At 42.1% G+C, this 25,622-nt stretch overlaps 1 protein-coding gene across 1 annotated transcript; it reads left to right on the top strand.

Moving 5' to 3' along the window:
• The first annotated feature begins 6,266 nt into the window (after positions 1 to 6,266).
• LOC140503337 (cytosolic phospholipase A2 gamma-like) lies at positions 6,267 to 24,564 on the top strand. The gene is made up of 9 exons (XM_072607221.1): positions 6,267 to 6,454; positions 6,985 to 7,090; positions 12,805 to 13,643; positions 16,922 to 17,032; positions 17,952 to 18,077; positions 18,626 to 18,715; positions 19,546 to 19,700; positions 19,966 to 20,143; positions 24,183 to 24,564. The coding sequence occupies exons 3-9, from the start codon at positions 13,532 to 13,534 to the stop codon at positions 24,332 to 24,334; spliced, it is 924 nt and encodes a 307-aa protein (XP_072463322.1). The 5' UTR covers positions 6,267 to 6,454; positions 6,985 to 7,090; positions 12,805 to 13,531; the 3' UTR covers positions 24,335 to 24,564.
• The last annotated feature ends 1,058 nt before the right edge of the window (positions 24,565 to 25,622 follow it).

The following is a 25,622-nucleotide window of genomic DNA, read 5'->3' as shown; positions in this document are numbered from 1 at the left end:
TTTAGTTTTCTACAATCACTTCCATAAGTCTTACATGCTCTCCCCCTCCTTCTCTGAGATAGCATACAACCTTATATGGATTCACACATACATTCTTCTTAAAGACATTTTCAGATTAGTTATGTTGCATAGAAAAATTGAAATGAATGAGTGAAACCTTGAGTAAAACCAAACCAAAACAAACCATAGCACAAAAGAAAACATTCTGTTTCATTCAGCATTCCAATTCCTTAGTTTTTTCTCTGGATGTGGATGACATTTTGCCTCAAGAGCCCTTTGGGAATGTTTTAAGTCCTTACAGCTAGGTGGTGCAGTGGATAGAGCACCAGTGCAGGAGTCATGAGGACCTGAGTTTAAATCTCACCTTAGACACTTGACATTCACTAGCTGTGTCACCTTGGGCAAGTCACTTAACCCCAAGTGCCTCATCCTGGGTCATCTGCAGTCAATCCTGATGAATATCAGGACCCTGGACTCAGATGGCTCTGGAGGAGAAGTGAGGCTGGTGACCTGCACAGCTCTCCCTCACTCAAAAGAAAGTCAAGTGCAAGTCATGTCATCATTTCTGTGATGGCATGGTCTTCTTTGGCAATGAAGGATGAACACACAGGTCCTTGCAGTTCTGTGAAGAGCCAAGTCTACCAGAAAAATTCCTTGTCCATTGTGGTTGTTGCTGTTTGCAGTGTATTCTTGGTTCTGCTCCTTTCACTCAGCATTAGTTCATACAAGCACTTCCGGGCCTCTCTGAAGTCTTCCTGCTCATCATTTCTCATAGCACAATGGTATTCCATTACATTCACATACCACAACTTCTTCAGTCATTCCCCAACTGAAGGGCATCCCCTCAATTTCCAAATCTTGGCCACCACAAAGAGCTGCTCTAAATATTTTTGTATATGTGTACATTTCCCATTTTTATAATCTCTTGGGGATATAGTCCCAGAAGTGATATTGCTGGGTCAAAGGTTATGCACGCTTCGGTAGCTCTTTGGGCATAGTTCCAAATTGCTCTCCAGAATGGCTGGATCAGGTCACAGCTCCACCAACAATGAATTAGTGTTCCAAATCTCCCACATCTTCTCCCACATTTATCATCTTCCTGTTCTGTCATGTTAGCCAACCTGATAGGTGTGATGTGGTACCTCAGAGATGTTTTGATTTTCATCTCTCTAATCAATAGTGATTTAGAGCATTTTTTAATATGACTATAGATATCTTTAATTTCTTCCTCTGAAAACTGCCTGTTCATGTCCTTTGACCATTTATCAATTGGGGAATGCCTTGTATTCTTGTAAATTTGACTCAGTTCTCTATGTATTTTAGAAATGAGGCCTTTATCAGAGGCACTAGTTGTAAAAACTCTTTCCCAGTTTTCTGCTTCCCTCCTAATCATGATTGCATTGGGTTTGTTTGTGCAAAAACTCATACCAGTTTCTTTAAGGACTTTGGGCAGTTAGAATTGGTTACTATCACATAGCTACATCAGTGATTGGCAAATAGACCCACAAAAAAACTTACTCAGCACAACAAGTTCCTCAGTGTAGGTGTCTCAGATTTCAGTAAGCAGGATAACTTTGGAGAAGAAATCATCTGTCTTCTTCTCAAGATTAAGCTCTTTGATGCTGGAACAGCAGGTATCCAGCTATTTCATGAAGGAATCCACTTGGCAATGACCAAGGGCCCAACTATGGCAGAGGAATGACATAGATATTGGGGCCATAAAGAATCTCTGTTCCTACTCTCACTACTTACAAAAAATTATGATTACTCCCTTCTTGGTTATTCCCTCTAAATGAAACACTGAGCAGTTTCCTCAAAGGCACTTCCATTTTGTGGTCTGTGAGTGATCCAGATCCTTCACAGTGTCTTTCTTCTACAAATATTTGATAGTTTCCAAAACTGTAAGTTTCCATGTTAGGAATTTTATGTTTGCCTCTCATCAAAAGAGGAACCAATTTCCTAATGATTATAAAGGAATTGAAATCCTTATTACACTAATTTAACTTTGAATTCACTTGAGTGAAATATATCATTTATTTGAAAACTCAGTTTCAGTAAAGGCCATTAACTCCCAAGATTTCAAATTTCAGGACCCAACGTCATCAGTATAATTTATGTTTGACAGTGATTTGAATTAGAAAGACCCTTTCATTTGTAGTATAATAATTTCTTGATTTAAAGTTTCGATTTTAATTAAAACACAGTTTAACTACCTATAAGGTTAACAGGAGGGTTAACATTCCTTGAAAGTATCTGATGGAGATTGAACTTTTCTGAAGACCTTACAGTGTAAGTTTTTCTCTATTTCTTCCCAATACACTGCAAAAATTAAGTCAATTTGATGAGATCTAGGGATGTTGGGACCCCAGAATTCAAGGACATATTATACAGGTCCTACCTGAAATGAGATGGACTCAACCTTTCTTTCAGATAGAGATAAGGTTCATCAGAACACCCTTCAGGATGGAAGAGATTTTAAGAATCTACCTTTTTGGCCAGACGCTTAAGGAATCTGAGAAATTGAATGGAGACAAGATGGACCTTTGAAACAGAAGCTAGGAGTGACCAGTTTGTCTGGGAACAGAGAAGGGGTCTGGATGGAATTAAGGAGTGGTGGTCCAGGGTGGGGCCAGGTGCAGACCATGAGGGCCACAATGAAAGGATTGTTAACTGGAAGGTCTGGTGCCTCAGGGGAATGCCAAGGACCCATGTTATGTGGGAAAGTCCAGAAGCTTTTCCTTTGTGGAGTCCAGATCCAAAAGACATGGTCTTTTCCTTTTGGAGGTTCATATCCCATCCCCATCACATTTATTTTATTTTTCTTAACCTAAACTAATGTAATTTATCAGGAGTCCTTCTCCTTTTGTTTCTTGCTAGCCCATTGGATGAAAGGAGCAAGAGAGCAAACAAGATGTTATGGTCCTAAAATAAAGTGCAAAGAAGCATGTCTACTTGGTTTCCTTTTCAGGATAATATTAAGTAATTTCTGCAGTCAAGCTTGATACATGTGCAAGGCTAATTGGATGACCAATGAATTTGCCCCACCTAGGGAGGTCCTTTCAAATGCAAGACACTTTGTCTAGGGAGTCATTGGGGATAAGAGATATCTCTAGGGAGTATCAACTATGAGAGCAGAGAGCCAGTTATAGAAGAAGAAATGAGTCTTTGAGAAGGAATTGATCTTCATCCCTTCACAGGGTGGGAGAGCATCTCTTTCATCCTCCAACAACTGGCAATTGCATACTTCAGTTAAGAAATCTTCCATTAGGAGATGCAGGCACCTAAGGCATCACACCAATTGAGAGCTTTGGTCATCTCTGTTAGTAGAGATACCACTTTGAGGGGAACAGTATAATGATACCACAGGGAAAGAAAGTATATCAGGGACCTTAATGATGGAGGTATTAGTTTCTTTAGTCATATGTGTTAACTAACTACTTATTCTCCTCTCCATGAGTTTATGTTTCAGTCCATTCTTTCTTTTGGTTTTGTATATGTTTTGGGGGAGTGTCCCCCCAGTTTATAACAGAAACTTTTGTAGCTACATTTCCTATAATGTTGTTTCTACAAATGTCTATGCTTTCAGCTCTTTTTTGACCACAGGCTGACCACGAAAGTGTGTGGTTCGTCCTATGATGTTATATTAAGGTTTTTTCAGGCTATGTTATTTTATAAAGTTAATTTTCTTCATCCTTTATAAAATATTGCATTCCAGTATCTTCCATTGTTTTGAGTAGTTGCAGTGAAGTTTTATGTGAATCTCACTGTGATTTCTTTCCATTTTAACTCTTTATAATTGTTTGCAGTGGGTATGTGTGTGTGTGTGTGTGTGTGTGTGTGTGTGTGTGTGTCTATGTGTGCGTTTGACCTGGAAGCTTTGGATTTTGACTATGACATTTCTGGGTATTTTCAATTTGGTGTTTAGAAAGATGGCTCGTGGCTTTGTCCTATTTTCACATTGACTTCTGTTTCTTTATTGAAAATTGGAAATTGAAGCTGCAGCTGTTTCATCTTTGGGAAATAATTTCTGCTTTTAAAAGTTGGAGAGGTAAAAGTGGGGTGGGAAGGAGAAGCAGAGACAGAGAGAATCATACAAACACATACACAGAGAAAGACAGATAGAGCCCTGTAGACAGCTTGTGTTTTACTCTCTACCCCTCCCTACTTTTTCTGACTCAGGTCATCCTGTGATCAGTGCAGGGTGAGAAGACAGGAGACATGGCTATACCCCAGGTACTGTCCTAATTTCTGGGTCTACTTGGTACCTTCCAGGGAACTTCCTATGTGCGATTGAAATCGGCACTGTGGGTTAGAGGGGTGAGGATGGAGATGGAGTGCTTGGAGATGTCAAATAGAACTGTGAATGGATGGGCCGGTCAGGAGGAGAGGGTTCGTGGCTCCCTGTATGTGGCCATTGGAGAGGTTGAGGGGTTGAGGAGGGGGAGTTTGTCTTACTCATTGACCCCTATTAATTGTCTCTATGAGCCTCTTTGTTTTGCAGCAAGTTGCCTGCAGTGCCAAGAGTGAACCTGACCTATCTGTTCTAAGGTGAGAGAGAGGTCCCAGGCAGATGTGATACCTGACTAGATATGGGGGTGGTTTGGTATAAAGCAGAGATTTAGTGTCAGGTGGGTCAATGGGTGGCAGATGGAGAGCCAGGGTTAGAACCTGAAAAGATGAAGGATTTCAGACTGATGGTGGGAAGACCATCCAGAGCCAGCCAGCCAACCAGGGACAAAGGATTGAGCCCAGTGAATTGTGTGTAACATGCCTCTTATTATTCTGGACAGTCGTCACATCAGGATTGGTTTTGGAATCTCAGACGAAGAGAAGGAAGCAGTGAAAAATCGAAGGGAACATATCCTCAAAGCCCTGCTGAAGGGCCTTGAGGGCATTTATGTCAAAAAGGTAAGGGGCCATGGAGGCCCTGGTGTGGGCAGAAGCCAGGAGCATCTGGATGTTCTGCAGAAGTTTCTCTGAAGTGGATATTTGGGAGTTGTCTAACTCTTTATTGGACTCAATTCCAACATTTCCTTCCTTCCATTTTTTTGCTCTATTCATGTCTGACCTACCATCTTTCCACGGTATGGACCCTGGTTTCTCCTCTTCTGGTACCTTTATAGGTTCTCTTCTGCCCCTGGATTAAAGCATTGATCTTTTTCTCCTTCTTTGAATGGGAATTTCATCACACTATCTTCTTTTTTTAATCTTAGGGTGTGAATCCTCACCCTCTTCCTTCTCTTAGAGTATAATGTCCTCTCTACCTTTACCAAATGTGGACCCTACCTACCACTCCTCTCCTCTGATGGAATATTTCCCTCTCCCATGTCCCTTCTCAAGTATGATCCCTGCTATGCTACTTTCACCTCTTTCTCTACTGCACCTAGGTCCCTGTGGTTTCTGTGCTGCTCTCAGGTGGGGGCCTGAGAGCTGCCATAGCCTGCCAAGGTGTCCTTAGTGAGCTGAGCTGTGTGGGGCTTCTGGACATGGTCACATATATTGCAGGAGTGTCTGGCTCCACCTGGTAAGAACCTGTCAGTATGTATGCTGTCTTTGGTGGGGGGGAGGGGGTCCACAGCTCCACTGGGAAGAAGGCTCTGTGCTTCACAAAGTCCCTCTCCAGAAGTCCCCAGCCTTCTCCTGATCACACTTGCTCCATGCATAATGTTGAGCCCACTACCCGACTGATATTGAGAGAGTCCCTTTGAGGACACAGTGAATGACAAAGAACTTGGTGAAACTGTAAAGGGTATGAGAGGAAGAATCGGTATGAAGGTGACAGATCAGAGTTATACTCTAAAGCACTTTGGAGACTAACTAGCTATATAAATGGAGCACTGGACTGATGGTCAATGGGTTTTAAGAGTGAAGGGCCAACCAGTCCTTTTTGAACTTCTAAGCAGTTGCAAACCGTAATGGAAGGGATGAAGGAAGGAAGCATTTTTGGGGCACCTGTTATGTGCCAGGCAGTAGGCTAAGACATTTTACAAGTACTGTTTCATTGGATCCCCACAGCAGCCCTGGGAGGTGGGTACTATTATTACTATTTCATAATTGAAGAAAACAAGGCAGGCAGAGATGAAGTCACTTGCCTAGGGTCCCATGTCCATTCAGTATCTGAGGTTATATTGGAACTGGGGTCTTCTTGACTCCAGAGCTGGTGTTATGTGCACTAGGGTGCCCCTTAGGGGCCTAACTGCATTGTATTTGGCCAGATCTTTCACCTGCCAGCCAGCCAGAAGCTTTTCTCTTCCTTAGGTGCATGGCCTCCCTCTACAACAAGAGTGATGGGTGGAAAGACCTGAAGAAGGCAGAAAATGAGTGCAGGATGCGTCTGCAGGAGTCTTGGGACATCTCTGTGGCTCTGGATAAGCTCTGTGAGGCTGCAGAGAGGGATGACTATTCCCTCACTGACTTCTGGTCCTATTCTGTTGTCTACTACCTTACAAATGAAGTAAGGTCTCAATCGGAACCCAGGGGAGCTGGGAGCAGGGAGATGTTTCTTCTCAGGGTGAAAGTGTTCCAATTCTATCCTCCTGTTGGATGGCTGCCCAAGCCCATGCTTCCAGCTTGCTAGTCAATCAACTAGCATTTGTTAAGCATCGTGTCTGTCAGATACTATGATGAGTGCTAGGGTTCTTTTGGGTGACCGCATGTTAATTTATTAATGGTGAGCCTGGGAGGGTCCCTTCAAGCCTGTCATTACTCAGATGAGCCCTTGTTTTGAAATCAGGAGATCTGAGTTCAAATCTTGTCTCTGCTACTGATTCTTATGACCCTAGGAAATTGTCTTCCCTGCTCTGGATCTGTTTCTTTCTTGAAAAATGACAAAACTGGAGTAGCAGTAATGATCTAAGGTCCTTTCCAGTTAGAAACCCTCTGAATTGCTACCCTCTTGGCACCTGGTAGCTCCATGCTGGACACGTCTCTGTGAATATTTCTCCATTTCTCTGCTTTCAAATCTCTTCCTATTAACCCTATCAGCTTCTAGGGTCTCACCTGTCCCAGGTCAAGAAAGAGTCGAAGATGGGGATTGTACCATATCCCATATTTGCTACCATCGACCATGACCTCAAGTTTTGTGAAAAGAGTGAGTATGGCCCTGGCATCTTCCCTGAAGAAGACTTAGGGTGGAGTGGCAAGATATTTGTCCAGAAGATCCATTTTGGGTAGTGATGTCAGGGAGTCTATGGCCAAGGTCACTCAACACCCTAGGAACATCTCAATAATCCATGGAAGTGAGGTCTTTTTGAGGAAAAATTTCTGAATCTTCCCAGAAGTTCAGTTGGAGAGGATCTCTTTGACTGTCCAGTCCAACCTGTACTAGAAGAACCCCACTTCACCATTCCTACCCAGTGGATACATTCCCCTGATTGACATGTACAGCCCCTTACCACTTGGCTCCCTTGATGCATCGCCAGTCTTCTCATACTTCTCTCCACATTCTCTACAATCCAGCAATACTGACCTATTTGCTCCTTCTTGAATAAGATGTTGCATGTTTCTGCTCCATGCTCCTAGGTGTCCTTTGTTACTGGAACACTCTCCTTTGTCTCTACAGCCTCATTTCTCTGATTTTCTTCATTTAATTCTATCCCCACATTTTAATGGGTACCTTTCTCAGTATCCCTTACTCTAGTAAAGACAGTACCTTTCCCTCTGATATCGTCTTCCATTCACTCTGTTTGTATCTAATTACTTTTGTATTGTTTCCACTGCTGGGGACATCATTAGTAGGACCTTGCCATAGTATGCATGAAAGGTAACAAGATCCTGAATTAGGGTGGTGGCTTTGTCAGTGGAGAGAAGGGGGCCCATAGTAGAGATGTTGTGAAAATAGAAATGAAAAGAATTACAAAGAGAGGTGAGTTCATGTTGGATATGTGAGTCATACATTGGATATGTGAGGTGAATGGGAATGAAGAATTGAGGATGTTAGTTAAGGCAGAATGACTGGAAGGATGATGGTGTACTTGACATAGGAAAGTATATAAGAAGAGAGGGTTTCTGGAGAATGATGGGATCTGTTTTAGACCTGTTGAGTTTGAGATACCCATGGAATATCCACTTTGAAATTTCTATAAGTCAATTTGTGGTGCAGAAATCCTGCTCAGGAGAGAGATTATGGTTAGATGTAGGGTTCTTGGAATCAGTCACGTAGACGTAATAGTTGTACCCATGGGAGGTGAAAAGATTATTAAGCAAGATGGTATAGTGGTAAAGGAGAAGAGGGCTTAGGACAGAGCCATCTGAACACTCGTGATGGACATGCCCATTTTCCTGATGATCCATGGACAGTAGTGGATAGATGGGAGGGATGAGATGAATCAGTGTCAGAAAAACCAGCAGAGAAGAGATTATCTGAGAGGTCATTGAAGTCAACTGTGTCGAAGGTCCCCACTGAGACATATTTCCCATGGCTCAGATTTCCCAACTTCTTCACCCAATCCTCATGTGACTTGGACTCAAGTCTCTTTGCAACTTGGCTGTCCTTCTTTGGATTCTCTCCAGATTTTACACTAAGGTTCTGAGAACTAAACACCATCTTTCAGAGGAGGAATGAGTTGAGACATGATACAGTGGGATTAATATCTCATTGCTGAAAGGTATCCTCCTCCTTGTGACTCAAGTAACATCAGGTTTGGGGGCTGCTATATCACAAGACTGATTCATTTGACCTTGTGGTCACCTAAAACTCTCACCTCCTTGGTAGACAAACTGCTGTCCTACAAAGCATGCCTCTCACTCATCTTTGCTTGAGAAGTTGCCTTTTGGATCTCTAGTATCAGATGTGGGATCTCTATTGAATTTTATCTTCTTGGATTTAGCCCAATACTTTAGTAGATAGCCTCCTAAAAGTTTCTAGGGTCCTGACTTGGTTGTCTGTTGTGCTGACTGGCTATCCATCATGTTATGTGCAAATTAGATGAGCAGGTCATCTCTGCCATTATTCAGGTAGCTGACAGAAATTTCAAAATAGCACAGGGACAAGTAGAGTTCTTTGGGTGACTTCCCTGGAGACTTCATTTTTAGTTAACATTGAATCAGAAACTGACCCTTTGATGGTGACAGATTCACAATGTATATTGTCTCCTAGCACACGTATTTTCATCTTTATCCCAAGCAAACTTTTGTCAAGTGATTTGGTAAAGTCTTGGTGATCTTACTCAAACAGCCATGATCTGCTGGTTTAATAACCCTGTTCAAAGGGATTGAGCATGCCTGTTCTTAGCAAAATGACACCTCCTTGCCCTCATTCCTTCCTTCTTCAAATTTGTTACTATTGCTGCCATTCTCATTGTTGTCATCTTTTTCCAGCTCTCCTCCTTCTCCTTCAGCCGTCTCTTTATTAATCCAGCTAGCATTTTCCCCAGAATCAAAGTTGAATTCTCTAGACTGTGTATAGTTTACAGCTTATTCCTTTCAACTCCCCATGCCCTGTTTAAAATAAATCCTTCTCTTGTCCTGTGTTCCTCCTCTCATTCTCTGCAGTCTTAAGAGATCAATAAAAGGGCCTCAGCCAGCCAATCCAGCAGTTTTTTAAGTCATAAAGAATTTGTTCCATCTGGGTCAGGAGACCTGAATTCACCAAGTTCCGCATGGAGTTCACTTACTACCTCCTTACCTATGTTGAGCATCAATCCTGTGTTAGACATTTTTATTCTGCCTTTCGTGGTGACAATGGAAGGCAAATAAATGAACATCTCTGCTTTCTCTCTTTTCAGCTTTCATTGTGCTATATTTTCCTCTTCTGCCAACATAGGTACTAACTTCCTTTCTTTCATCTTTAGATTCCCTTGCCAATCTCTGCTCATTCTGAGCTTTGAGTCTCCTGATACAATTCTTACAGACTTTTCCATGACCTTGTATTCATCTTCTGTTGCTTGTCTCTGCTTCTATCTGCCATCAATAGGTACATTGTTAAGTTGCTTGTGCATTGATGGTGGTCTCTTCAGATGGTTTTGATGTTTCCTCCTCATTAAAATTGTTTCTTTTTAACTTCAGAATTACGTCTTTGAAATTCCCCATGGCTCCCGGGCTCACTTCCTCTGTAGCATTTTAGTTTATGTATACTACATATCTTTCCTTAGAGCCTTTGGAAATGTGCTTTCCATAAATCTAGTGTCCATATCAGAATATGACCAAAGTCCAGGATGGAAAAGTTGCCTTTTAAGAAGGATTCCATCATTTCTATATCAGCAACTAGTTCCTTCTTGTTAGTGAGAATCCTTAACAGCATAGAATTTCCCCTTGTTCACTTTTCAGGTTTTTGAAGGATGAAATGAATATTAATGTAAGTCAAGGGGTTATGAGCTCCTCGCTTCTGGCAGAGAGGAAACTCCAGCAGTGATCTATATAATCAAAATCCCCCATAACCACAGTATCCTACCTTTATGCCAGGTTGGTGATATTCCCTGAGCTCCTTATCTATTTTCCCTTTCTGTCCAGGTGATCTGTAGTATACTCCCATGCCAACATTTCCACTTTTTCTCTCTCCATTGATTTTCACCCAGATGCTCTCCACCATGTTTTCCTTCCTCTTGTTTTCTTGGATTCCCTCAAATGAACAGAAATGATGACATGACTTGCGCTTGACTTTATTGTGAGTGAAGGAGGCCTGTGCAGGTCACCAGCCTCACTTCTCCTCCAGAGCCATTTGAATCCAGTGACCTGATATTCATCAGGATGACTGGAGATGGCCGAGAATTCACTGGGAGACCTTGGACCCTTTAGGCCAACGTCTTTGCAGTTACTCACTTAGGGTGAGGCAATGCCCATTCAGTGAACAGGCCTGTTTAAGAAGTAGCCAGGGCGTGGCCCCTTTAATGAGGTCAAGAAAAAGAAAGGCGTCAGGCTGGGAGGAGTTGAGATACCCAGCTAGCATTCAGCCAGCTGTATCTACTCACAGGATCCTGTTCCTCCTTTGCTGCCAAGAAGACCATGCCATCAGAGAAATGATGACATGACTTGCACTTGAGTATACTCTGAAGCTGAGACCCCAATGGGCCCCTGACAAGGGCTTCTGGACCCCCCTAGCTTTAGAGTGATTATGAATAGTAACTGTTGCTGTTTCCCACCCAGCCTGATGTCTGTTTTTCTTGACCTCATTAAAGGGGCCATGCCCTGGCTACTTCTTAAACAGGCCTATAATAGGTGTTTCCTCACCCTAAGCGAGTACCTGCAAAGACTTTGGCCTAAAGGCCCCAAAGTCTCCCAGTGCATCCTGGGTCATCTCCAGCCATCCTGAGGATTATCAGGTCACTGGATTCAGATGGCTCTGGAGGAGAAGTGAGGCTGGTGACCTGCACAGTATATCTCAGTGGGGAGGTATTGAATTCCTCTGCTCTTTGGTATTTCCCCCTAACCATTACTAAGTGATCTCAACTGATGGATGCTGTGGATCTACCTCAATATTTTTCAGGGATATAGAGCTGCTTATTAACCAAGAACTGATTTAGCTCCACCCTCTTCTCAACTTTGCTTTTCTTGTTTCCAATGTGTAATGGCACCCCTTCCCTTCCTCATTTTGTGAAATTCTCCCATTCTCTAACTTTCTTACATAGGTCACATTTCCCTTCTGCTTCTTCACATCTTTCTTCTTTTGATTTTCACATTGAAGCCAAGCTTCCATTTTTAAAGGAACTTCTTTCCCAGTATAATATGGAAAATGGAGAAAAATTATTTGAACCTCTTTATCATGCATCATGTTTCATTCTGAGTACTACGGAAAATTGATAACGTGGAGAGTAAACAGTGGAGGACAACCAGATTGATGAAGGGTGTCAAATTCATGGCTTATGTGGATAGCTGAGAGGTCTGGTAATGTTTAGCCTGAAGAAGTGAAGAATTTGGGAGACATGACAGCTCTCTTCAGATAAGGGGATGGTTATTCTGTGGAGAAATAGTTAGATACATTCTGCTTCATCTCAGATTCAAATGGGGGAATTGACAAAGAGGCTGATTTATCTTTGATGTCATGGAAAGTCCCTCATCATGTCAAGTGTTGAAAAGCAAAGTTACTTCGCTTCTGCTATGATGCATTCCTTGGTGGTCTCCTTTGTTGGCCTCCCTGTTGAGGTGGCATCTCCTTTGGTGCTGTCCCTGTTGAGTTGGTGACTTTCTTTTCCTTAGAGCTATTCAGGAGATGCTGGATGGTCACTTGCCAGGAATCAGGGGGAATTAGGGCCAATTTGAGTGGATATTGTATTATATGGCCAGTGAGGTTCCTCCTAACTCTCACAGTTTGTATATTATGACTCTTCTCTCTTGGGAAGGAGAACAGCCTGCCTTTAAACATAGAACACGGTCATTTGACTGTGGCCCAAATACAAACATCACATAGTCAGTGCTGGTCACTACAAAAACTTTCCTGTTCTTCATGGTTGTTGAGATCCTCAGCCTCTTGTAAGACATGACTTTTTGGGGTTTACAAATTGCATCCTATGTACTGTGTTAAGTGAACAATGGGCCAGTCCTGACTGACCAATCTGCTTTTCTCCCACTGTGCTTGGTCTAGCTTCCTTTCCTGATTAGGTCTAGCAAGTTGGTGCCAGGGACTCACTAGGAAGTGACCTGTGTAATGAATAGCTGTCTCTGAGAAAAGTAGGTGATAGGAAACATGTATGGGGAGTATGTTTTATTGTGATTATAGGTAGATATGAAGCCCCGGGGTTTTGTGAGTCTATCCTTGGAAAAACCACAGACCATTATGTGAATTTTTTTGGATGTGAGTGTTATTCTGTTGTGACTCCTACTCTGGTGTAAAACCTGCTCACCAAAGTGAAAGTTTTGTTTTATTCCCAGATGCCTGGTTTGAATTCACTCCAGACTGGGCTGGCTACTCCCCACTTGGCTCTTCAACTCCTGGTGTTTACGTCTCTACCACTCATTGTGGGAGCGAGTTTAAGAGAGGGATGCTCATAAAACAAAAGCCTGAAAGGGATTTCTCCTACCTGGGAGGTAAGGACTGAATCTATCCTCCAAGAAGAGGCTGAACCACAGGAGCCATGACGTTGTCCCTCCTTTAATGATATCCTCCCACCATTTGGCATCCAATTAGAGTCCTAGTTCCCAGAGATTCCTCACCTTTGGAATTGCATGAGATAATGGGAGTAACTTGAAAAGCCTCTGCAGAACTGCGTGAGATTACTTCCTGATGTGAACCCCAGTATGGAACCTTGTTAACTCCTCATGTAATTTGACACCCAGATGTGAGATACCCTTTACTTCAAAGTCCCTGTTTGTGACTTGGGAATCTGGACTCTCTACTAATCTGAAGGAGCAGATGCAGGGACAATGGACAGAGCAGTGTTCTTTTTGTACTTAGAGATGGAAAGAGCCAAATGAGAACCCAGACTGTAATTCCTTTCTGTCATATTCTCCTCCTCTTCTCTACAGGATTGTGTGGCAGTGCTCTGGCTGACATGAATATTATTTTCAAAACCATCTGGGGTATGTGTGAGAAAGAGGTTTACCTCAGCATTCTGAGAAAGAGGGTAGGGAAATAAGGTGGGGTTTGGGGTCAGGATGGATGTTTCTCTTAACCCCTATTAAAATAGTCTCCATTCTTCTTGTAGATTTCTTCATGAAATTTATCCGTGGTTCAAACACCCAGGAAAAACTGTTCACTGCTCATTCTAATGGTAAAGATGTGAACCTGGATGCTCTCATACCTTGGAATGAGTTTGATCTTGGGTATCATGGATCAGTCTTTTTTTTCTTTTTTTGAGGCTATCAGGTTTAAATGCCTTGCCTAGGGTGTCCCAGCTAGTAAGTGTCTGAGACCAGATTTGAGCTTGATTCCTTCTTATTGCAGTGCTGGTACTTGATCGACTGTGCTAGCTTGCTGCCCCAAGGATCAGTTTTAAACTGGTAATATTTGGCGATTATGGCCAAAGAAATAGTCTCATCTTGCTTGGAATCTTCAGGAGTTGGATGATGGGGAATGGAATCAGTGGCTCTTGAATGATACCCGACAGCCCTACCCACGTACTCAGTGGACACCACGCTCCCTTACTTTGTTCATTGTTTCATCCATTTGCGATATGATAGGTCAACTTGTAAAATGACCTTAGGGAAATCCAGTCAACTGACTTAGTTTACAGGGGACCATTTGACCATTAGAGAGAGAAAAGGGGACCATTGGCTCTTAAACATGAACCATTTACTAAATGATAAGGCAAACACACCTGTAACCTTAACATTTACTCAGTAGCCAAACATAGGAATGCCGGGAATATTGAATTCTACTCATGAGCCCAGATTACACTTCCACTAACAAATACTGTGTCCCTGAGAGAGTGGAAGGGGAGAGTAAAGTGGACACACACTTACTGAAGTCAAGCTGTAAGTAAAATAAATAGAGAAACCCCTGTGCCTGGGACAAGAAATGCCTCAGGAATAGTCCTCAGAACAGTCAGTCTCTTCATTATGCATTACTTGGTGGGTAAAATCATTTGTTCAGCTAGTTGCTCCCCAGTTGAGCAAGGCCACTTGCCTTCTCCTTTTTGGCTACTGAAGTAGTATCAGGTTCTGTTTAGCATATACCTGCCAGTAGCAAGGTATTCCCAAAGTGTAAGGCTCTTTTAGAAAAATATAATATTATGCTCTTTTAGGGATAAGGAGTTCAAATGAGTCTGGAACCAATGTAGCTAATCAGGTCTGTTCTCTATGATCTATGCAAAGTTCTCCATTCTCAAACCACAAAGGACAGTAAAGATTAACAAAGGCACTCCTGAAAGGCAAACCTGAAAGGTTTCCTATCTCACAAGTGACACTTTCTGACAACGAGCCTAAGAACTCTTTCCATGGAGGGAGGATTCTGATGTTCTCCAACCACCTTCCAGCCCCTTCACAACTCTTCTCCAATCTACCAGCTACTGACTTCAGCTGCCAAGCCCACCTGTCATCCTTGTTTTGTCCCTATCAGCTTCTATATCTTGTGTTATGTCAGGTGCTGTTCTCTGTGCCTTCTCTTCCCAGCCTCTGACTCCTTCTGTGCTTGCCTTCTCCTATCCAATTTTCTGTATCTTCTGGTTTTCTCTATATAATTTATAATGCTTCAAATAAGGGCCTTCACATAAATGGTGACACATTTCTATGTTATGATATGAAGCTAAATATTTCCACCTTTGTGGCAAGAATGACACAAGTGGTCCTGACATGATTCTTCCACGCATTCTAAATAGGTATTGGTCTGATAATTTCTATTAAATTTTCAAATTCTTTGAATATTTGCATATAAATGAGCAGGTGAAACACAGTGCCCTGTAGTCTGCCCTACCTCTATTGATGTGTCTTCCATCAGGTCCTGTTTTTTTCTCATTTTCATGAGAGCCAGTTTTCTCTCAGCTCCACATGACATTCACATTTCTTCTCAATCCTTATTCTGTGGTTTAAGTTTCTTTTCAAGGACATTATCTTTCACATGAATGGTCTTTCTACTCCTTTAAGCAACCAAAAGGTCACGTAACAAAGGGGTCACACTTCCCACACACAGCACTTAGAGTAGTTCCCTATGCAGGCTTTGAATTTGGGCTTACTGTTGGGGCAGTACCATGCTGGAGAGCTAGAGATTCACTACAATACATGAATCTTGACCAGTTGTCTCAAGATGCACAGTGACTCTGCTGTTTACATCTCCACCTTGCCTAAAATGTTCTCAATCTGGATGATGTGGACAGGACTCAATGGTTCTTAAATCATACCTGACAGCATAACACCTTGTGCTCAGTGAGAGCCACAATCCTTAACAATGCTCCTTGTTTCATCCCTTTGAGGTGGAACACATCAGTTTGGGAAATAGTTTTTGGAGAATCCAGTCATCCACCCTGGTGTACAGACAAGAAATGGCAAGGGAAACATACTTCAGTCTTACTAGATAGACTAACCCTTGCCTTTGTAACTGCAATGTCTGCAAACCATACTGACCATGGCTCTGGGTATGGGGTTCTTTCTAGTCAACTCTCCAGGAGTTTAAATCCTCAGAAAGTGACATTCATCATTGGTGGAGGAAGTTTTTCCTCTTCTGAGTATTCCTTGTATGAGTAAAATTGCACATTTAGTCTTTATTCCCATATTTATTGTGTAAATCATTATATATGAACTATGTATGCATTATATATCCATTCTCTGGGAGAATGTAAAGTCTTTGACAATATGGATCCCTATATTCTTTGCATTTACAACCCCAGTACCTACCACATAATAGGTTCTTAAGAAGTGCTCTCTTTCTTGAGTGTTTCCTTTTAAATACTTGGAGACAGACATCAGAGCAATCATTCTGCTCTTTTTCTTACTATTTTGGAAAAGGAAAGAAATTGGGTTGTGACATAACATTTCATTCAGCCATCTTCATGATTAAAAAAATAGCAATAATTATGACTCCTATATTCATAATATGTTACGGCCTACAATCACTCTCCCCAACAGAACTTGAGGAGATAGATCATGCCAATGACCTCTTCATTTTAGAGATGAAGAAACCGAGGCAGGTGAGAGAGGGAAGTGACTTGACTACTGTTAGACAAGTAGGAAAGTCCAGAACTAGCATTAAAATTGAGTCCACGGTGCTCTTTCCACTAAATTTGCTGCTCTCCAGCAAGGGAGACTGAGCATGACTCTGGAGAAGAATTTTCTTGTAGGGTAGCCAATTTAGGTCACAACAGGTTGTCATAGATTTCTTTTCTCTAAGTATCTTGGTGTTGGTATAGGTTCTGAGGATATCTTAAAGGCTAGAAGTATTGATTCTTCCAAGCACCTTCAAGGTTGGTCCAGTAGGCATCTACCTGTGAACAGATAAATTTCTCTAGGCCTCCTGCCTGAAGAGAGGGTTCTTCATCTCTCAGCCTCCTCTGTTCAGTCCCTAGAGCCTTGGGGAATCAGAGGGAAGGGATATTAATAATATTTGACCTTTTATCAGGAGATACCTTGGGAACTACACAAGATGAACTATTCGACTTGGTTTCTGCCTTCATAACAGATGGGGATTGTTCTGGAGAAATGGAGAAAAAACTAAACTGTACAATGACAGGTAGGAAGGCATGTGGTAGTTCCTCTAAGGTGTTCAGATCATGGAGAAAGCCCATCTCTTGAACAGAAACTCATAGGATCTCAAAACTAGAATGACCCTTAAACTCATTTTGCAGAAAAGACAGATGAGAGATTTATTTTAGAACCAACCAGGAATTAAGGGCAGAACTGGGAGGTGAACCAGGTTCTTCTGACTTTAAATCTAGGCTCTTTGCTACTCCACAATGAGCTCTTAATCCTGAAGTGTATGTGTGGGGGTGTCATTTAATTAAGTCTCTCATCTTTTATCAACTCTACCCTCAGAAAGCCTTTAATGTGATGAATAAGACAAGATACCAACTTTTGGGCTGCTCCTATTTTAAAGGAGAAGACAACTTTCAGCTCTAAAAGTCTCTGGTTTGAGGCTTATACACAATCCTGCCTTTGAGGAATCCCTTAGTCTGAGGGAAGAGTCATACCTGTGCCATTGAGTCAGTCCAGGCTTGACAATGTAGACCTTATTACAGAGGGTCCCCAGTTTAAGGGAAGAGATTTGGTACCTGGCTGAGATAGAAAACTCAGGTATGCTATTATGGGCATAGAAGTAGAGAAGGGGAATAATTTTTCAGTTTTGTCCTCAAAACTCTTGATGACTACCCAAAGAGTGTCGGGTGCTATGCCTTCCAAAAGTATCTGATATAATTTCTTGGATGAAGATATTGTGTGAGTCCCAGAGGGAGCTGGCCATTGTGCTGACATATCCATTCAGGACACATCAGGTCACACGTGAAGTCCAGAAGAATGCTTTCATATTTTGCTTTTCAAACTACTTGTCCAACCTTCTTCTAGACTAGCAAACACTGTGACACAGAGCCATACAGTCAGCACAGAGAGTGCCCTCAGAAGGGGTAGAGATTGATGCATCCTCTTTCCTTTTACAGGAGACAAATATTTTTCTGAGCGTGAAACCTTGACTAACCAGATGATGGAACACTTTCGAGACCTAAAGATGCAGTTCATTCAGGACTTCTTGGAAAAGGCTTTACACCGACATTTGGTCAACAAGAGTGAGTCCAAATTTAAAATTTTCCTGCAGCTGCAGTTGTACCATCTTGAGGAGATAACTGTCATCTGTCTGATGTTAAATGACCAATGTATTTCCTGGAGGCAAGTGTGGACAGCAGGAAGTGGAATGTAATAACCCTAATTTCTACAAAATATCATACCTCAAGGACCATCTGAGACTGCCTCTTCCAAATTCCTTTTCCTCATGGTGATGAAACCGAGGCTCAGAGAGGAACAAGGGTTGCCCCAATGTGCAGTTCTTAGACTATAATATCCCAGGAGCATAGAATTGAGATCTATAAGGGGTCTTGGAATTGAGCTAGGCCAACCCCCTCATTTTATGGGGAAACATACTGAAGTCTGATGAGTATAAATAGCTTGGACAGCGTCACGTAGCTAGAAAGCATCAGATCCTGTCCTCCGACTCAGTTCTCAGGGCTCTACTTTCTCTGCTTTTTCTGAACAATTCCTCCCGCTTTTCCATCCTTGCTTTTCCCAAAACTGGAATTCTTTTGTAAACATCTTCTGATACTGATTTCTCTTTCTCTAGGCAAAGCTTTCCTCAATTTTTTCCGGAAGACCATCAAGTGTCTCTTGAGATGGAAGTGGGGAACAACAAATAACTTTCTGTATAAACATGGTAATGGCATTTTAAGCATTTCAGTATTTGAGTAAGAAAGAACTGGAGCAGTCACTTATCAAATCTAGATCTGGGCAGCTGTATAGAATCTTTGATAAGTGATTGTTCCCCTGTATGACCTTTTCTGATAAGGATAATGTCCTAAGATTGCTTATTCTATGTAGAGACAAGTATCTTTGTTATGCTGTGTCATATCAACATGCATTTATTTAGAAAGCACTTGCTCTCTTCTGTACACTGTGCTAAGTACAGGATATACAAAGAAATGTGAAAAAAGAAACCTACCCAGTCCTTGCCTTTCCGGATTTTGCAGGGTAATGGTGAAAGCAATGTATTAGGAACTATGTACAAAGAAGAGAGAGACAGGATAAACTGGGAGAAGTCAAGAGAGGGAAGTGACTAATGTTAAGGGGGATAAAGAAAGACTTCTTTCAGAAAGTGAGATTTAGCTGAGACTTGAAGAAAAAGAGGGAAGCCAGCAGGGAAGGTAGAGGTGAGGAGGAAGAGTGCTACAAGCATGGGAGACAAGCAATGAAATGCCCAGAAAAGAAGTCAGAAAGTAGAGAAAGTAAGCAGGGGTGGAAGTGTGAAGGAGATTTTGAGGGGGCATTCATAAAATGATTTCTTCTTAGTGAGTGGAAGACAGTGTGCCTGTGGTTGATGGTGGGTGAGGTCACAGCTAGACATCAGAATGAGTACACTCACTTCTCTGAAGCTTTGTTTCTTTCTAGGCTATTGCTCATGTGATCCTGATTGAAGAATGGGTTGGGTCAACTCCAGCTCTGAGATTCTATGATTTTGTGGGAGTTTTTGGTCTTTTTTTCTCCCAGGCGAGGCTGCGCCCTCATTTCCTACAGACCAGGAATATATATATTGGATGGATGCTGGCTTGGCTATCAATTCTGCCTATCCCCTGGTCCTTCCCCCAGTGAGGAACAGTGATATCATCCTCTCCTTTGACTTCAGTGAAGGGGATCCATTTGAGGTAATGGGAAGGTCATTTTCCCTTCCCAAAGACCCTAGTTGGGGAAATCAAGAAAGAAGGAGGCCTTTCTTTAGGATATGAGACTTGAATCCTAATCCCCATCTCATGGTTTGTCCTTTATCCAGTTTTTTCTCTCTCTGATTAACCTCACTTTCCCTCTCCCAAAAGTGTACTTTTAGGAGGCAGCTTGAAATTCTCTAGAGATGCTTCATGCTTCAGAGCTCTCAGGTGGTAGCTACAATGAACCTGTTTCCTCTCTCCTTAGACAATCAAGGCCACAGAAAAGTACTGCGAAGCCCACCAAATCTCTTTCCCTTCAGTGGATTACTCTAAGCTGGACCAAGAAGCCAAGGCTCCCTCTGACTTGTACATCTTTAAAGGGGAGAAGGCACCTGTGGTCATGCACTTCCCACTTTTCAATAAAGTGAATTGTGGCAGTGAAGGTATGGATTTAGGCTGCAGGCCACTGAGGTGTCTTGCACTGGGTTGGTGGAGGTTGGTAAAGAGCACTGGGGTACTGGGATCATAGGGTTTCCTATCACCTAGAATTTTCACAGTGGGGATGCAAGCATGTGCTTTGGTGAATGTTGTTTAACTGCTGAAAGAGAAGTGTTAGTAGCCTCCAGGTCACTCTAAGTTGTGATGCCTTCTTCCTTCTAGTCTTCTCTAAATAAGTCCTGCTTCAAATGGGATGATGTAGCAGCCAGCGTTACAGAAATTCAAGTATCAACCATTTGGGTGGTTGTGGTGATGGAGGGATTTGAGAATTATATAGATCTCTTAGCAAAGTAGTTTGGCTGAAGGCACTTTTGTTGAGGTCAGCCTGACCCAGGGGATTTTCGTCCTCTTATAAACATGTGGCAAGTGTCAGGCATGTTCCCATGGTTAGCATGGGGAAGTTTACTTTGGCTTTTGAAATGATCCTGATTCCACAATAGCTGCAGGATGATAATGGGATGTTGCCAACTCAAGTTTGGGCAGAGTAAAGAGTTGTGGTGGCCCCCTTCCCCACATTTGTATTTCTCAGTGGCAGTATGTTTTAGAAGCATTCATGACTTTTCCTTCTCTTTCCTGATTTAGCAAGGTCCTCCAAACTTTTCTGCCATTGGCAGGTAGGTTTCCGCCAGGATCCATTTTAGAGATTTTGACCATCATCTTTAAGGACCAGTAAAATTTAGTGTGAAATGGGGTAAGGGACAGTCTAAGGATGTTAATGCTTTTTTCCTATTAGATCCACATCTAAGAAGTAGCCCAGTAGTGCCTGGTCTAGTTTCTTTATGTCCTATTTGATCCTGGGCAAGAATGGGAAGAACTAGTACATTCACTGTTATTTCACACTTCCCAAGGGAAATTAATTCAACTAACTTTTATTAAGTGGGTACAGTAATGAGGTTTGTGGTCGACTAGACAGAGAGACTCATTTCAGGGGAAAGAAGACAATGGGGACTAGGTCAGGAAGGTCCTGTCCCAGCTTTGATCACATTGGTTTCCCAGATTTGTCCATGGATTCCATTCTGCTCAGCAGGTTGGAGTTAATATTCTGAGCTACCCCTCATCCCCCTCAGCACTAGCCTGCAAGCCTTCTCCCCTTGTTTGGGGACTTGTTGATTTCACAGAAATAACTGGAAGCATCAGTTCTGTTTTCGAATTTAGTGAACCTGATAAACTTTCAGTGCCTAATTCAGTCTCCACGAGTGTCACCAGCTAAAGGTCAGACTAGCCACAGTCCTAATGTGCTGTTCCCTTTACAGTGAGCTCTACTGCATATAAACTGTCTAAGACATTTCACAGGGTATCTGTCTAAATATTCTGAAGCTGGTAACTAATAACAATATTAGCAAATGTTCCATGGCTTTGTAGTATTAAAACATTGGGTTGTTATCTGTGGACTGTCTCCCCTCTATGTTTGGTAAACTCTTGCAGCATCTCTCCAAAACTTTTAGCTCTTTTTCCTCTTATTATACTCCCAGCTCAACTCCCTTCTCCTTCCCATATGCCACACCTCAGACTTGCATCACACTAAATCAAACATCAATGGGACCAATTTATAACAGCAAAATTTCAAGGTTCCAAAGATCTCACTTTTCATAGTTTAAAGATTTATGACTGAGAAGGATTTCTGAAGCCATATAGCTATGATTGAAGAAATGTAGAAACCAAGACCCTGAGAGTTTAAATTACTTTCTTAAGGACAACCAGAATGTAAGTAGGAGAAGGGTGATCTGCATCCAGGTCTTGTGAGATTGTGAATCCAGTACCTTTTCCCTCTATTGATTGCACGAATTTCTAATTTTCAATCATTGCTCTGACTTGTTTTCAAATTGCCCATGCTATTTCACCCATGAAGGCAATTCCAGTTGCTTTCTCAAAATTCACAGCAAGAACCCAACACCTATGATATTAAAGTTGAGAATTACTGGAAGCCTTCCACTTCTCTAGTAGCGATCTCGTTTCGGAGGCATCATCTCTTGACTTTCAGTTGCTGTTCCATGGACTCAGTCAACAGGAGGCTGACACAGATGTAGGGGCTGAGATAAAAATGACTGAAATGGGGCTTTAATAACAATAACTAGCACTTACGTAGTGCTTTAAAGTGTGCAGACCATTTTATATATATGATCTCATTCAGTCTTCACAACAACCCTGTGAAGTTAGTGAAAAAACTTAAAAGCAAACATATAGTCCTTGCTAGGCTGTGTGTGAAGCAGTTCGGACACAAAGAAAGACAAAAGACAGTTTCTGCTTACTAGGAGTTCAGAGTTTAGTGGGGGAGACATGCAAACAGCTATGTTTACAAGATAAATTGGAGATAATCAATAGAGGGAAGTCGTGAGAACTAAGAGCAATCAGGAAAAGCTTCCTTGAAGCAAGCCAGGGAACCCAGGAGGCAGAGGTGAGAAGGGAGAGAATTCCAGGAATGGGATGCATAGCCAATAAAAATCCCCGGAATTGGGAAATGCAGTGTCTTGTGTGAGGAACAGCAAAGTGGCCAGTATGACTGAATGAAGAGCCTGTGTGTGTGTGTGTGTGTGTGTGTGTGTGTGTGTGTGTGTGTGTGTGGTCAGGTGGGAAGTGGAAGGTGGGAAGCCTTTGAATGCCGGACACAGGATTTTATATTTGATCCTATAGGTGGTAGGGAGCCACTGGAATTTATTGAATGGGTTTGGTGTCTGAATGGGGGATGAATTGTCTTGGGGAGGAACTTGAGAGAGGCAGAACCACCTCTGGACAATCGCAGTAGTCCCGGTGTGAGTTGATGTGGGACTGTCCTGCAGTGGTTGTAGTGTTAGAGGTGAGAAAGGAACATATTTGAGATATGACACAAAGGTGAAATTGATAGGCTTTATCTACTACTAATTACATACAGGCGGGTAAGAGATAGGGAAGAATCAAGGATGAATCCTAGGTTATAATTGGAGGGCTGGTGGTTACAATGGACAGTGACTGGAAAGTGAAGAAGAAGCAAGAGTTTAGGGGAAAGGATAAGTTCAGTTTGGACATGTTGAGTTAAACATGTCCAATAGATAATTGGAGACAGAGGACTGGAAGTCAGAGGTTAGGGCTGAATGAGTAGGTAAGAGAATCAGCAATACATGGATATGACAATGAAAGCCATGGAAAATCATCAAGTAAAATAGTACAGAAGGAGAAAATAAGAAAGCTCGGCATAGAGCCCTGTGGGACACGGACAATGAGCAATCATGACCTGTCAGAAGATCCAGCAAAGGATACTGAGGATGAGCAGTGAGATGAGTAGGAGGAGAGCTGGGAGAGGGTAGTATCACAAAAATCTAAAGGAAAGAGAATATCAGGAGAAGAGGGTGATTGATGGTATCAGAAGCTTCAGAGAAATCAAGGACCACAATTGAGAAAAGGACTTTAGATTAAGCAATTGACAGATTATTAGTAACTTTGGAGAGTGCTAAGCAATGAAGGGAGGGGGTAGATAGATGACGGAGAGAGATGAGAGAGAGAGAGAGAGAGAGAGAGAGAGAGAGAGAGAGAGAGAGAGAGAGAGAGAGAGAGAGAGAGAGAGAGAGAGGGAAGCCTGGAAAAGTTGTAATGGCTCCTAAGACATGCCTAATTGCATATCAGAAGGCAAGCAGGATGGGGATGTTCAGGGAGGCCAGGTCCTTGGGGGGTGGTTGAAGGAATTAAGTACTTGTAAGTCAGAAGACTTTGGGAAGGGGGTGTCATCAATGATGTCAAATGTGTGAAGGGTAGGAAATATTAAGACTTTTTTTTCTTGTGTGACTGGGGGCCTTTGGTTTGACTTTGGATGATCACTTGGTAAGGATAACAGACAATAGACTTCTGTGCAAGTATGTGAAAAGAGAGTCCTTCTGAGGTCCTTTCCTGCTCTGAGATTCGTTGGCTGCCCCTTTTTATAGTTGCTTTGATGACAAGGGTCCAGATGTAACCCTCTTCAGAGTCCAGAAAGGGCTGCATGTTAACATTATGTTTTCTCTGTCCCTGTCATAGAGGGCATTAAGAGGAAAAAAGAGACATATAAAACATTCCGCCTCACAAGCTATTCTGACAAAGAAGTATGTGAACTCCTGGACCTCTCGAAGGCAAATATCAGAAACAACAAGGGTCCTATCTTCGAGAAGATCCTTCACGTGGCATCATAGGAAGCAGCCTAAGGAACTTCTGCCCTCATAGAGTACACATATATCAAGACTGACTTCTGTCACCTGGGGATCAGCTGCCATTCCTTCTGCCCTTTGGGAGAGGCGTCCTTTCACCTGCTCAGTTAAATGCTTCAAATATCCAGCTTTTGTTTTAAGGCCCCCATTTTGGTTTGTACTCTCATGCTTCATGCAATTTACCAACATTCTGCTCCCCCTTTCCTGGTCCAATAAAATATTGCCTTGGACCCCAAGAGTCTCTTCTTCCATCTTCCTGCTTTACTCATTGCTGTTTGCAGAAGGTTGATTTTGGCAGGAGTAGTGCTGATCCAAGGGCCAGAAAATGTGAGTTTGAGTTCTGGCTCAGACACTGGATATATGACCCTATGTCACTCAGGTGATTTTTCTGAGCTTCTGTTATTTCATCTGTAGAATGATAATGTATGCCATGTCTAGTTCACACATTTCTTCAGTGATCTTGGACCAAGAATTGACTTCTTTCTCTACATCCCCCCATTTTTTTTGTTTACTTGACTGGTTAGGCTTTTTGAAAAATAGTAACTCAGCTGAAACTGAGCTCGAGGCCAATCAGGTTTTTTTGTGTGTGTGTGTGTGTGTGCCAAATGTCTCACTGATATTTTGACTTCTGTTTTTTTGTTCTTACTTCAATTATATTAGAAGTCTATTTCCCTTTCTCAATGACACTCACAAACACAACAAAAATAGGGCAAGAAACATACACATGCCATTCCTTTCATTCCTACAAAGAAAGGGAGACATTGCACCAGTATGATCTAACTCTCTTTAACTTGTGCCAGGGTCTTTACTTTCCTCTATATTTTTCCCTTTTGCTGAGGAGACAGGATATGACAGGAATTGGAGTGTAGTAGCCTCTACCCAGAATGTCTCTTTTCCATTGCCATTGGCCTCACCAAGCGTGGGTCTACTCAGCAAAAAGATACGGCATATTTGTCACTAATGTGACTATTTCTCCCAACCTGAAGTTCTCATTTCTTCTCAGCCTCAAAGCAGAAGTCTGATCACTGCTTCAAGTACCCATATGTTTTCTTGTTCATGTTAGATGAGTTTGTTCACAACCATTCCATGGAATAGGAGGTGGGTCAGTCTATATATCTATCCGTCCATCATACATCTGTCTGTCTATCTATCTATCTACTTATCTATCTGTCTATCTGTATCTTTATCTATACACTTAATAGTATTTTATTTTTCCCGCATTACATGTGAAGATAATTTTCAACATTCATTTTTGTAAAATTTTGAGTTCCAC

Source organism: Notamacropus eugenii, chromosome 5, assembly GCF_028372415.1.
Source record: "Notamacropus eugenii isolate mMacEug1 chromosome 5, mMacEug1.pri_v2, whole genome shotgun sequence".
NCBI classification, from domain to species: Eukaryota; Metazoa; Chordata; class Mammalia; order Diprotodontia; family Macropodidae; genus Notamacropus; species Notamacropus eugenii.
This window is presented reverse-complemented; position numbering and strand designations above follow the sequence as displayed.

Coding starts and splice junctions, on each gene's coding strand:
- LOC140503337 (XM_072607221.1), top strand. CDS start 13,532: ATGTTTCTCTTAACCCCTATTAAAATAGTCTCCATTCTTCTTGTAGAT. Junction 18,078..18,625: donor CCGACATTTGGTCAACAAGA/GTGAGTCCAAAT, acceptor CTCTTTCTCTAG/GCAAAGCTTTCCTCAATTTT. Junction 18,716..19,545: donor TAACTTTCTGTATAAACATG/GTAATGGCATTT, acceptor TTTTTCTCCCAG/GCGAGGCTGCGCCCTCATTT.